Source organism: Lemur catta, chromosome 19, assembly GCF_020740605.2.
Source record: "Lemur catta isolate mLemCat1 chromosome 19, mLemCat1.pri, whole genome shotgun sequence".
NCBI lineage: Eukaryota > Metazoa > Chordata > Mammalia > Primates > Lemuridae > Lemur > Lemur catta.
In genome coordinates, this window is record NC_059146.1 from 16,470,360 (window position 1) to 16,483,928 (window position 13,569).

General features: G+C 35.5%; 1 protein-coding gene across 3 annotated transcripts in view; it reads left to right on the plus strand.

Annotated features, from left to right (window-relative positions):
• USO1 (USO1 vesicle transport factor) overlaps window positions 1-13,569 on the plus strand; it is a 55,966-nt gene that overhangs the window by 20,680 nt on the left and 21,717 nt on the right. For all 3 annotated transcript variants that reach the window (XM_045532831.1, XM_045532832.1, XM_045532833.1), the window contains 7 exons: window positions 2,735-2,835; window positions 3,243-3,345; window positions 3,513-3,568; window positions 6,923-7,043; window positions 10,215-10,393; window positions 11,528-11,668; window positions 13,470-13,558. In XM_045532831.1, coding sequence (XP_045388787.1) covers window positions 2,735-2,835; window positions 3,243-3,345; window positions 3,513-3,568; window positions 6,923-7,043; window positions 10,215-10,393; window positions 11,528-11,668; window positions 13,470-13,558 — 790 coding nt within the window. The remainder of the gene's footprint in view (window positions 1-2,734; window positions 2,836-3,242; window positions 3,346-3,512; window positions 3,569-6,922; window positions 7,044-10,214; window positions 10,394-11,527; window positions 11,669-13,469; window positions 13,559-13,569) is intronic.

Consider the following 13,569-nt stretch of genomic DNA (forward strand, 5'->3'; position numbering starts at 1 on the left):
TTGTCCATTTAATCTATTTTATTATTTAGGCTTTTTGTGTCCTACTTATGAGTGCTATAAACATTCATACACAATTCATGTGTGGATATGTTTTTATTTCTCTTCAGTAAATACCTAGGAATAGAATGCCTAAGTGATATAGTAGGTTTATGTTTAACTTTGTAAGAAACCACCAAACCATTTTTCAAAGTAGTTTTGAAACCATTTTACATTCCCACCAGTAGTGAGTGAGTTCCACTTCTTCCATGTACTCTCCAATACTTGGTATGATCAGTTTTTTAAAAAATTTAGCTATTCTAACACATGTGTGATGATATCTCATTGTAGTTTTATTTTGTTTTTAGAGACAGGGTCTTGCTCTGTCTCCCAGGCTGGAGTGCAGTCAGTGGCACGATCATAGCTCATTGCAACTTCAAACTCGTAGGCTCAAGTGATCCTCCTGCCTCAGTCTCCTAAGTAGCTAGGACTACAGGCATGGACCACCATGCCTGGATAATTTTATTTTTTTATTTTTTGCGGAGGTGGGGTCTCACTGTATTGCTCAGGCTTGTCTCAAACTCCTGGCCTCAAGTGATCCTCCTGCCTCAGCCTCCTGAGTAGCCGGGACTACAGGTGCTCACCACACCCAGTGCTAGCCACAATGCCTGGCAAATTCTTCTATTTTTAGTAGACACGGGGTCTTGCTTTTGCTCAGGTTGATCTTGAACTCCTGAGCTCAAGGGATCCTCCCAACTGGGCCTCCCAGAATGCTAGGATTACAGGCGTGAGCCACTGTGTCCAGCCTCTAATATAATGTTGACTAGAGTTGGTAAGAGTGGACATTCTTGCTTTCTTCCTGATCTTAAAGGGGAAAACATTCAGTCTTTCACCATTAAGTATGATGTTAGTAAGTTTTTTGTAGTTGGCCTTTGTCACTCAGTTATGTGACTTTAAATATCGTTTATGTTAATATTCTAATGTGTGTGTCCAATGCCGACCTCTCCATTGACATCTATGCTTGTATTTATAAAGCTGCTTATTTTGTATCTCCACTTGGATTTTTATAAGGTATCTCAAACCTAACATGTCCAAAAGTAAATTTCTGATTTTCTCTTTACCTCCCAGCTTGCTAGTTCCACTGTCTTTCCCATCTCAATAAATGGCAACTCTATCCTTCTAGTTCTTCAGGACAAAACCTTGGAATCACTCTTCCTTCCCCAACCCCTACATCCCTCTATGCAGTATGTTAGCAAATCCTGTTCCCCCTGTTTTCATAAAAATTATGGCTCCTGAGGTCTAAGCTACCTTTACCTCTTGGATTATTGCCTCTTGACCAGTCTCCCTATTTTCCTTATTCCCTGACTTAGTCTTAGCATAGCAGTCAAAGTAATCCTTTTAAAACCAACGTATTTTTTAGGTAAGGTAGTTTTAAGGCTCAGAAGCAGTTGAATTCTTTTACTAATACAAGAGATGTTTGAGAGAAGTATTTCTTAGAGTTTCTGAAGGATAACCCCAGCATATTTGGGTGCTTAATAGCAGAAAACATTTCTTTTCTATTTTCGGTTTCATTCTTTGAATTGCTTTGCTTTTCTTGCCATCTGGTGGGTTTTTTTTCCCCATTTCTATACTATATTAATATTATATTAAAATCTCTCATTTGGAAAAGAATTTTTGAGGGATAATAGGTTTGAACTTGATCGCCAGCTCCATTGGTTTATATAGTCACTTCCTGGAGCCATACATGGCAAAGGATTCTGATGCTCATCGATGTTGTGATCAATCAGCTATGTCTGGTATGGGTGAAGGAATGGGGAGTAGTATATTTGCCATCTCTAAATTGAGTTTATAAAATAGGCAGATCTTAAATGATAATTTACTTTGGCAATTGTTGCTCCGAATTTTAGTGATCTTTTATGTTTTGTTGACAAAGTACATTGAAACAACAAATAGTTTAATCTAAAGACTTTTAAGCATTAAGACAAATGCAAAATCTTTTAAAGAATGAAAGATTAATTAAATGTCAAATGCTGATTTTTTTTTTTGAGACAGGGTCTTGCTCTGTTGCCAAGACTGGAGTGCAGTGACTGCAACCTCCAGCTCCTGGGCTTAAGCTATGCTCCTGCCTCAGCCTCCCAAGTAGCTTGGACTTAGGGGCACAGCACCACGCTCAGCTAAAATTCTGATTTTTATCACTAAATAGTTTTATAGGATATATATGTGAAGAAGATATTGAAGAATCTGCAGATAGTTGGTTTAATTTTATAATAAAATTAACACAGTAACACTAGCCATCAGCAAGAACTATATGTTTGCTAATGTTTTAAGGGATAGGGGTTTTGAGGTATAATTTATGTATGATAAAATTTACTCTTTGAAGTGGTAGAGTCCTGTGAGTTTGGGCAAAAATGTCGCCACTACCACATTGAAGACAATGCTTCTATCACCCCAGTTTCCTTAGGCCCTAATAGAAATTTCACCTGAAAATGTGCTTGAGAAAATATGAATATTTAAATATCTTTTCTTCAGATACCACATTTAAGCACTTAACAAATAAAAAAGTATTTAAAAGTATATGAAGGTTATTTTAAGGATATAGCTTTACATCATAATTGTGATATCACTACCAGCCACACTGTTTCAGTGTTGAATTGTTTAAATACCGGGAAAATTATCATTTCTGCTTAACTCTTCAATTAAAGAATACTTTAACATAACATACCATCATGTTGAAGTTCTTTATCTTTGAATATTACAGAAGAAAATTCCACAAGACAGAGTGAGGATTTGGGAAGCCAGTTTACAGAAATTTTCATTAAGCAGCAAGAAAATGTCACTCTTCTCTTATCTTTATTGGAGGTAAATAGGGAATCTTGAGTTTTTTTCCATCCTAATAGCTTCTTTTGTTATCTTTTTGGATGTTACTAAGGAAGCAACATATACATACCTTTAAAGATAGTGAAGTTTATCGTCTCATAGCAAGACATCCACATGCATGTATTAATATATAATCTCTTCAAATACTCTGCTTGTTATTTCTGTTTTTACAAAATACTGATTTAGCCCATTAGTAACTGTTTGATCAGTTTAATCATTTACATTAACTCTATTTTCTTTCTATTGCTTTTTATTTCTTAAATTACTTTTTTAAAAGCCTTGCTAAATTTTCATATTTTACTTGTAGTACCCCTTTGAGTTGATTAAAAAATGTTTCTCTTGAAAATGTGAATTATAGATGTTAAATATTTTAAATTCTTATATTGCAGGAGTTTGATTTCCATGTCCGCTGGCCTGGTGTGAAGCTTCTTACTTCTCTTTTGAAACAACTAGGGCCTCAGGTGCAACAAATTATTTTAGTTAGTCCCATGGGTAAGTGACTTATCTTTGTTATATTATTTTGATTAAGAAATGAGGATCATTCCTAGAGTAAGGTACTGAAATGGTGTGTTAATAAATTATTAATAATTTAAATCACCATTTGCATTTTTTTGTCTGCCAACCTTTTTTTACATGTTCACCTATTTTATATATTCTAGGTGTATCAAGATTGATGGACTTATTAGCAGATTCCAGGGAAGTTATACGTAATGATGTAAGTTAAATTTGAAAAAGAAATCCAAGAATATATAGCCTTTTTTTTCTCTTTGCAAGTGAAATCTTTGTTGACTCTTACTCCGAATTTTAAGAAGCAAGATTTGGAAATTTGGGGTAATGACTTTTTTAAGTTATTATATACAAAGCCACATTATTTCTTTCCTAGCTATCCAGTATTTTGGCTTAGACAAACAATTTTGCTATTTAAATTTATTCCTTCCATAAGTTTAGAATTTCTTTTACCATCTCCTGAAAGGTTGTATTTTATACCAAATTCTACCTCCACAATTCTCTTTTCCTCCTAGAGAGTAGAGGAGACACGCCCAGACAATGAACTAGATAATCTTTTTACTTTTTAAAATTTACTTATTTATTTATTTATTTTTTTGAGACAGAATCTCACTATCTCACTCTGTTGCCCAGGCTAGAGTGCTGTGGTGTCAGCCTAGCTGAGAGCAACTTCAAACTCCTGGGCTCAAGTAATCCTCCTGCCTTAGCCTGCCAAGTAGCTGGGACTACAGGTGCATGCTACCTCACCCAGCTATTTTTTTCTATTTTTAGTAGAGACGGGGGTCTCACTCTTTCTCAGGCTGGTCTTGAACTCCTGAGCTCAAGCGATCCTCCCGCCTCGCCCCCCCAGAGTGCTAGGATTACAGGCTAAACTATGTACTCCAACAAAGCATTACATTTGGAGTTCTCACCTTCATTTGATTGAATATGTATTTCTAAGGATCTTCTTTATTAATCTCTATTTAAATATAGAGCATGATTTGCTCTGGAGTTATTTACCATTTTGATTTATTTTAATATTTGCATGTAAGTTTGAGTATTTTGTATTGATGCCATATTGTTTTGTTGCTTGAGCATTTTTCTCTGTTGTTGTCTACAACTCGATCAAAACTCTAATACTTTAGATAGAAATTGGAAAAGTGTTTTTAAAATTAAATTCTGGATTTAATTAAATTAAAGAGATCCTATCAAGCTAATTAAATATTCATATTTATGGTGAAAAGCCCAAGACCCACAGAAACCAAGTCAGTTGTTCTTTGTTAGCAATTCTTCTTTGTATTTGTGGTCCCTGGCCCTGGGCCTTTTTCATCCTGATTTCTAGTAAATATCATCTGGATTGCTCTTAGAGTCACACCTGGTTAGTGGCAAAGCAGGGACAAAAGTGAAGCATTCTTGACTTCTAGTTTACTTAGTTTTTTTTTTAGCTTTTCGTATTTAATATTTTGTATGTATGTCAAAGCAGTATTTATAGGTAGTGAAATTACATAGTAATGTAACTTATGAGAAGGACATTTTTTATTCTTTAATATTTAAATGTTATCTTTTAAGAGATTTTTTTTTTTTTTTTTTTTTTTTTTTTTGAGACAGAGTCTCACTTTGTTGCCCGGGCTAGAGTGAGTGCCGTGGCATCAGCCTAGCTCACAGCAACCTCAGACTCCTGGGCTTAAGCGATCCTACTGCCTCAGCCTCCCGAGTAGCTGGGACTACAGGCATGAGCCACCATGCCCGGCTAATTTTTTTGTATATATATTTTTAGTTGGCCAGATAATTTCTTTCTATTTTTAGTAGAGACGGGGTCTCACTCTTGCTCAGGCTGGTCTCGAACTCCTGACCTCGAGCGATCCACCCGCCTCGGCCTCCCAGAGCTAGGATTACAGGCGTGAGCCACCGCGCCCGGCCTTAAGAGATATTTTAAATGGGCATTTATCTATTAGGAATTTTAGATATCTTTTGTTGACTAAAATATGACTATGTATCTTAAGCCTAAAGTTTCTGTTCTGTTCTTCTCTTGGCTTTAAATTTTAAAAAGAGGATATCATAAATCAATTAATTAAAAATTTATCCTTTTCTGAATTTCTATTAATTTTCATTTCCAAATATAAAATTGCTCTTTGATAACTGCATTATCTTGGTTCTTAAATCTACTGTTTTCCTTTTTTCTGTTCCTAACCTTTTTTTCTCAATTTTTATTTGAGACAAATAAAAAGATTATATATTTGTGTTGAATTTCATTAATTTTACAGTTAGGGATTAAGTTCTGTTTTGTTGCAATGTCTAGATTCTTGGTTTTTACATGTTCTATAGCTGTATTTTTTTAAAATTTCAATAAACCTATTCAAGAGACTAAGGGGAAAAGAAGCTAACATGTACTGAGAATTTAAAATATAGTGGGCTGTAGAGAAGTTGTTTTATCTCCTTTAGTCTTTATTAAAAACCCTATGATAAAGATATTATCCTTATTTTACATATTAGTATACTCAATTTATGTAATTTGCTTACAGTTGTACAACTAGTAAGTAGGGCAGCCAGTTTTTGAACCTACTTTATCTATCTCAGAACCTCGATTTTCTTTCCACTGTATTCCTTCTTCCCTTTTTCAGCAGTTAAACTAAAGTTGGCAGCACTAAGCAGGTGAATTTGACATCTAAAAGTAGCCACTTTTGCCTTTCTCATCTTAGTGTTGAAACTGGACGATCAGGAAAATGAGTGGAGTAGGGAATAAGGCCACGGACATTTTTTGTCTTACACAAATACTTACCTGCCTAATAATGACACCAACAACAAATTTGCCTCTGTGGAACTTTTGAACTACCTATTTACTATTTTTCTTCCTCCGAAGTAATATCTATGCTTTTTTCATAAAATATTTGCTGCCTCTTTTACCATCACGATATATGGGACACTTAGAGGCTCATAAAGTACTTGATTGATACTAAAATAAGCAAAAATGGGTAACAGTGAATGATAAAGAGATTGCAAAATATATGAACTAAATCCAGCTTAACAGGAGCTGGGGAAAACTAAAAGTCAGAGGCAAAGACTACTATAAATTGCCTTGTGCTGGACATGCCATTCATAAGGCGTGAATTTTTTCATCTTTTTTCTGCTGACTTAGAATCAAGTTTTGGGGATTTGTGGGCTAGATATTTACAAGAATTTCTGAACTTTCTCTGATAGAATGTGGTGATGTTTGTTGATTCGTACTGAATGACAGCTTTTCCGTTATTACTATTATGAAGCATGTATGGTGGCATTCCTGAGGCAGATATAATCACGGTCAACTCTCTTAAGCCGCAATGAAAGCTATGTAATAATTGATGAATATGAAAGACTTGTATCTTTCTATCATACAGTGAAAAGAGAACTGAATTAGTAATTGTTAAACATGGATTCTAGTCTAGGCTCTGTCCCTTTGGGATCTATAACCTTAGGGAGGTTACTTAACTTCTCTGTCCTTTTTCTCCCCATATAGAAAGTAAAGGAGTTAGGCTTATGAAACTCCTATGATTTTTAAATGTTTTACAAATGTACACCACTAAACATTATCTTTCTTCTCCACAAGGGTGTCTTACTACTACAAGCACTAACAAGAAGCAATGGAGCAATCCAGAAAATTGTTGCTTTTGAAAATGCTTTTGAGAGACTACTGGACATTATTACAGAAGAGGGGAACAGTGATGGAGGTATAGTGTGAAGAGATTATTGGAAGATATTCCTTTTGTGCTCACTAAATTGTTAGGTTCTAGAGAATATATTAATGATTGGAGGGAGAAATGGGAACTCATACTTTATACTCCTTTTTTTCTTTCACTGTAGCATGTTGAGTGTGGATTTCTTTTTAATTGTCCTGTTTGATATTTGTTAGGCTTCAGCAGTCTAGGTTGGTGTCTTTCATCATTTCTGGAAAATCTCAGTTGTATCTCTTTGCATACTGCATTGCCACATTTCTGCTATTTTTCTGAAGGCATAGGTTAATATGTAGGGTTTTTTGGCAAATTTGTTGGTGAGAAGTTAAGTTGAAGGCAGAGCTATATGCTGAGAGTGAAGGGGGAAGACGCAATTGAGAATTAATGGAGAAAGTTAGAAATTGTCTTTTGGAGAATAGGAGAGGTAGTTAACTACTGTAATTAGGAAGATTTTCAGTCGGGGATAAAGGCCCCATTGAGGGTATTCATGATTTTACAGCAGTACAGCCTGCTTGATTATGTGATTTCTTCCCCAACCCAGTAATATTTAGCTTCCTAGGTTCATATGCAGAAAAAACATCAGACAGGTTTTCACAGGTTTAGGTCTTTTCCAGGAAAGTGCTTTGAAAAGTCAGTGAGGCAAGAGAATTTAGTTCATTATCTATAGAGTGGAGGAAATGAAGATCTATATAATCTAAACTAAATAGGGAAAGAAACAGAAGGGAGTTTCCAAAAAAGGAGAAAGAGAACTAGAACAGATATGTTGAAAATACTTGAGCCACAAAGGTAAGAAGTTATACTAAGAAGGTGAGGATTGTCACCAAAGATGAGGATAAGGAACTGAGAGGTTGAGCTGTTAGATGGGTTGTTGTTGAAATTAAAAATCAAGAGTGACAGCAGAACTTAGAGAAAGAAGACTTTGCAAAGTGAGATGCCAGTGATGTTTTCAGTGAACAAAGAGTAGTGACCATGAATTTGTTGCATAACTACAATGAGGAATTATAAGAGATGGTACAGCCATATAGCCTGAGCCTCAAGAGAACAGGAGTTTTTATATAAGAGGGTAGAGGAACCATGGTCTCTGGAAAGTGCTGGGCTGGGAGGATCGTAGAGTCAACATCCTGACTCACCAGTAGATGGGATTGAGATCATGAATTGCCTTTACTTGAGAACGTTACAGGATAAAACAGTTTTTTTTTTAAGAAAAGGAGCATTTCAAAAAGTAATTGAGGGTTATAGCAGGTTTTATTAACCAATATTTGAGAATTTGAGAGAGCATCATGAAAGGGTTTGAAAGGAGGGGAGAGGAAACACAAAGCATTGTAAGATGCAAAAATGGGAAAGCACAGATGACTAGAGTGGTGTACGTTTGGGGAGGTGATTGAGGAAAATGGGGTTTTAAGGAAAGGTGGAATTCTCTGATCTCCAGGTTTGCTAAGACAAGTTTCAGTGGCTCTTTGTAAGTGATAGTGGCCTTCAAGGCCCTAGGGTTCCCTAGATGCACACTGGGAGGAAGACCTGCCAGTGGTAGTGAGGGCTTTGACATTCCTTTTCCTCTAGAGCGTTCAGATGGTCCAAATAGCACACCTTATCTGACGGAGATTTATGGTCCTACATAAGAGGTAGATGTAGTAGTTCCTCCTCATGAGGTGAGGGTCCTCATGGTTCAGCAACAGGAGGAGAGGAGGAAGCCTCTCATCTGGAGAGATTATGACTGGTTAAATCAGTAATTCCTAAAAGGGATTTAAAATGTGTACCTTAAATATTTTATTTTTAAGTTAAATATAATAAAATAAAAGTGTACATTTATCTTTTGAGTTGGAGCCAGAACTTTTTCTTTGGATATTGGTCTGCTGATTGGAGTTTTTCATCACTTTCCTTGTATACATCATACCTATAATGCATCATGTAGCATTTGCATTTTGATTTTTTAAAAATAGAGTGCAGGTGCCTTCTGGGGTTTTACAATTACTTTCCTTATCCTTTAGAATCATATTATCCATCCTTAACAGTTGTTTTTAATGACTTATTTTCATTGAGTTTTGCCAAAGACTTAAATTTAGTTTTCCTAAGAATAACTCTGTTTTTACACTTATATTTTCATAGTTCATGTAATGTAATATTTAATTAATAACCAGTACAAATAGCACGGTTTGTGAGTAAAACAATTGACTTTTAGATCCAATGCCAAATTCATGATCCATGAAATTAATTAGGAAACCCAAAATTGCTTTAAAATATAAAGTCTGTTAATTTTTTTAAAAAGGTAATTGGGATTGTTGTCAACATACAGCTCAACTGGTAGGAACCAAAGTTTGGGTGTGCCAGACAAGCTTACCGTCTGTGAGCATCTAACATCAGTCAGTCTTTCACCAAGGAAACAGGGCCATTGGTTAATTTCGTACTCGGTGAAGTAGAGATCAGTTGGAGATTTGTCTGCTCTGAGGGTGGTGGAAGCTGCAGTGTGGATGAAATTGCCCCTGGAGAGTGGTGTGTTGTAAGCAGAGAAGAGGGGAAAGATGAAACCATGGAGAGCAGGGACCATGAATAAAATAGCCTGAGGAGTGGCCAGAGAGCTATCAGGAAAATCAGGAGAATGGTGTTTTAGAAACCAAGGGAAGTTTCAAAGAAGAGACTTACAGTTTTAGGAGCTTCTTAGAGATGGAATAAGATATGATTGATTCATTCAACAAATATTAAATAGTTAGCTTCTGTGTATGTACTCAGTATCTTGTCTCTGTCTCTGCCGAGGATACAGAGCTAAGAAGGGTGTCCACAAATTCCTGTGTTCACAAATTATAACCTACTTGAGAAGGCAGACACTACCTAATAAAAGGAGTAGGCTACTGTAAGTAGCTGGTGATCTTAACCTAGTTCTTTAATCTTGGTAGCCATTCCTAAACAAATAATGTTTAAGCTGGGATTTGAAGAAAAACTATGAGTTCCTGAGGTAAGTGGATAGTCGAACGTAGAAGTCTAGAGATCACCAGAGGACCTTGGAAAGAGCTCGAAAATTGTGTCCTGGGGCCCTCAGGAGTCAGAACAGGCTGTCTGTCTTCCCATACTGAAGAGATGCTGAGCCATTATCTTTTTTAAAATGTTTGGGAATTGAAATTTCTGTCAGATTTTATCAGCCTTAACACTTTAATTTTACCATTCTTTCTCCAGGAATAGTAGTAGAAGATTGTTTGATATTGCTCCAGAATTTGTTAAAAAACAACAATTCCAACCAAAATTTTTTTAAAGAAGGCTCATATATTCAGCGTATGAAACCTTGGTTTGAAGTTGGAGATGAAAATTCTGGCTGGTCTGCACAGAAAGTGACCAATCTACATCTAATGCTACAGGTATACTGTCCTTAGACATAAATTTGATAAGAATTTTGACATTGATCTTTTTGAAGAAAATAATATTGCTTGTGTTTGATAAATCCAGGATATTCACTTGGTTTCAAGTGGGCTTTAAAAAACCCTACAAATATGGAAATTTGTAGTTATACTGAGAGCGCTCCCACCCACCATTGCTCAGCTTCAACAATTATTACCATCTTGCAATTTTGTTTTGTCTTTTATTCTTCTCTCTTACTCTACTGTATTATTTTAAAGCAAATCCAGACATATATTTTCCTGATGGATTTTCCTTTAGGGAATAATAGGTTATATTGTTGATACAAATTTTTTAAATCTGTCTTCTTGAATTAGGGGTCTAGTATAATAAATTTTAATATTTAAAATATTAAGTATTAATTCATTCAATAAACATTTACTGAGAGCTAGGCCCTAGATACTAGGAAGTGGATGATAATGTCCCTGTTCCCAAAGATTAATAGTCTGAGTTTCAAGTCCAATACAAATTAAATTGACAAACCACCTGTGATTTTTTTTCTTTCTTTTCTTGTCTTCTTCTTTTTTTTTTTTTTTTTTTGAGAGAGAGAGTGAGTCTCACTCTGTTGCCTGGGCTAGAGTACAGTGGCATCATCATAGCTCACTACAACCTCAGATTCCTGGGCTCAAATGATCCTTCTACCTCAGCCTCCTGAGTCTGGGACTACAGTTGTACACAACCATGCCCAGCTAATTTTTCTATTTTTTGTAGAGATAAGGTCTTGCTATGTTGCTCAGGCTGGTCTTAAACTCCCGGCCTCAAATGATCCTCCCACCTCAGCCTCCCAAAGTGCTAAGATTACAGGCGTGAGCCACCATGCCCGGACTTATCTGCAATTTTATTAAAGCTTTATGGTAAAAGCTTAGTGGTGATTATAAAAGTGAGGACAGTAGGATTCCAAATGATTTCCTCATCAGAGGAATATACATAATGTATAACAGAACTGTTGCCATGCAAGAAGGAAGGCAAAAACACCTAGATCTGGCTGAGCAAGTAGGGGGCGCTTCATATACACTTTCTTGCTCTTATAGATCAGATTTGCCTCCAGCCTTTTCAAATCTTTAAAAGACAAATTTTGTTTTCTCTTTCCTTCACAGCTTGTTCGTGTACTGGTATCTCCCACCAACCCTCCTGGTGCAACCAGCAGCTGTCAGAAAGCTATGTTCCAGTGTGGGTTACTGCAGCAGCTCTGTACTATCCTAATGGCTACTGGAGTTCCTGCTGACATCCTGACAGAGGTAAACCAACTTACGTCAGAGGCTGCTCTATGGAAGTTGAAATCAGGAATCCTAGGAAGAATTAGATATTGGCTGAAGGGAAAACACTAATAGTTAACCATTTTTGTATGTTAAATTCTTTACTGATCTTATTAAAATGTAATTAGTATAATGATGACAGTATCGATTCCCAAAGATACAGTCATTCATCAATTTTATAGTATATAAATAATGTTAAAGCTTAGCAGATCCATCTAGAAAGATTTCTCATCATTTTTATTGTATTCAACAGGAATGCACAGTATGATTTATGTTTTTAATTTTGAGAACAAAGTGACTTAGTCTTACTTAACAAGTAGATTCATTGAATGGTAAATTCTTTTCCCCTGACATGGCATTTTCTGTTGTTTACCAAGAGGAAAAAGAAGTTAGTTGGAAGAAAAGAGGTTTAGTTTATTTAAATTTTTTTTTTATTTTTCTCAAACTAATACATGCATGTTAAAAGTACAAATAACAATAAAAGTTTTATAACAAAATCAGCTGCCTTCAACCCCATTCCTCCTTACCTTGTCTCACTCCACCCACCACCCATATAACCCTCCCACATTACTTCCTCATGTCACCCCACAATTATTTTATGGAATTTATATTTAAATCAGTAGGTGGGGTTTATATTATTAGGCCTGTACTAATACTGTTCTTGCTAAGCCAAATAGAGCCCTACATCCTTTTTTCTAATATCTTTCTTTTGTGAGTTATAATTATATTCTTTCATTTTATTGATTTCCTATATATATGTGCATATCAATACTATCATGCTTAACAGATCATTGTTTACCTTGGGCCTCCTGGAAACCCTCCATTCTCCTCCTGCCACACGTCTCTTGTCCCTGGACTTTCTTCTGCCATCCTCCTAGGATTTCCTTTTACCTCCCTCTTGACCTACATTCCTTGGTTATCTGGGTCTCATATCTTTTCCCCCTACCTCTTGGTTCATTATCTAATTTTCCTTAATTTCCTAAAATAGACTAAATGACAAGAGAAATTTTTTTAGCTCTTTCATGTCTAAAAATATTATTCCTCTACTGTCAGAGTTAATTTGTTTGACTGGATGTGGAATTCAGGGTCAGAAATCACTAACATTTAACTTTCAGACCATCATTCCAGTGTTGCTATTAAGAAGTCTGAAGTCATTCTGAATCCTAATCCTTTTTTAAATGTAACCTGCTTTTTCTCTGTAGAAACTTTTGAGATCTTTTCTTTATTTCTGATTTTCTGAAATTTACTGATGATATGCAATCCTGTGGACCTTTTCCCCACCCCACCCCCATCCATAATTGTTTTTGCCACTCACTGGGCACTCAGCTAGAGACACATGTCCTTCAGTTCTGAGGATGTTTTTGGTATTCTGTGATAATTTGCTCTTCTCTTTAATGTTTTCTTTCTGCAACTCTTTAATTAGATTGTTAGACTTTCTGGACCTAGTTTGTCTTTTTAAAAAATTAATTGATTTTTAATTGACAGAAATTGTATATGTTTATTTTATATAACATGTTTTGAAATATAATTTGTCTTTTCTGCTTTCTTGGAGGTTTTTTCAACTTCATTCTTAAATTGAATTTTTAATTTGTTACATTTTAAATTTGTTCTCATCTTTGTTCTGTAAAAATAGATTCTCTATTATAATGCTATCATTGATTTTTTTGGTGTCTGAATTTTGGCACTTAAAAAGCAGGATATAACATTTTCTTCCTTTGAAAACAAGTTTTCTAACTTGCCTTACTTTCTCTAAATGTTTTTTTATTTTTCCTCTTCTTAACAGACCATAAATACTGTATCAGAAGTTATTCGAGGCTGCCAAGTAAACCAAGACTACTTTGCATCTGTAAATGCACCTTCAAACCCACCAAGGTAGGAAAAGG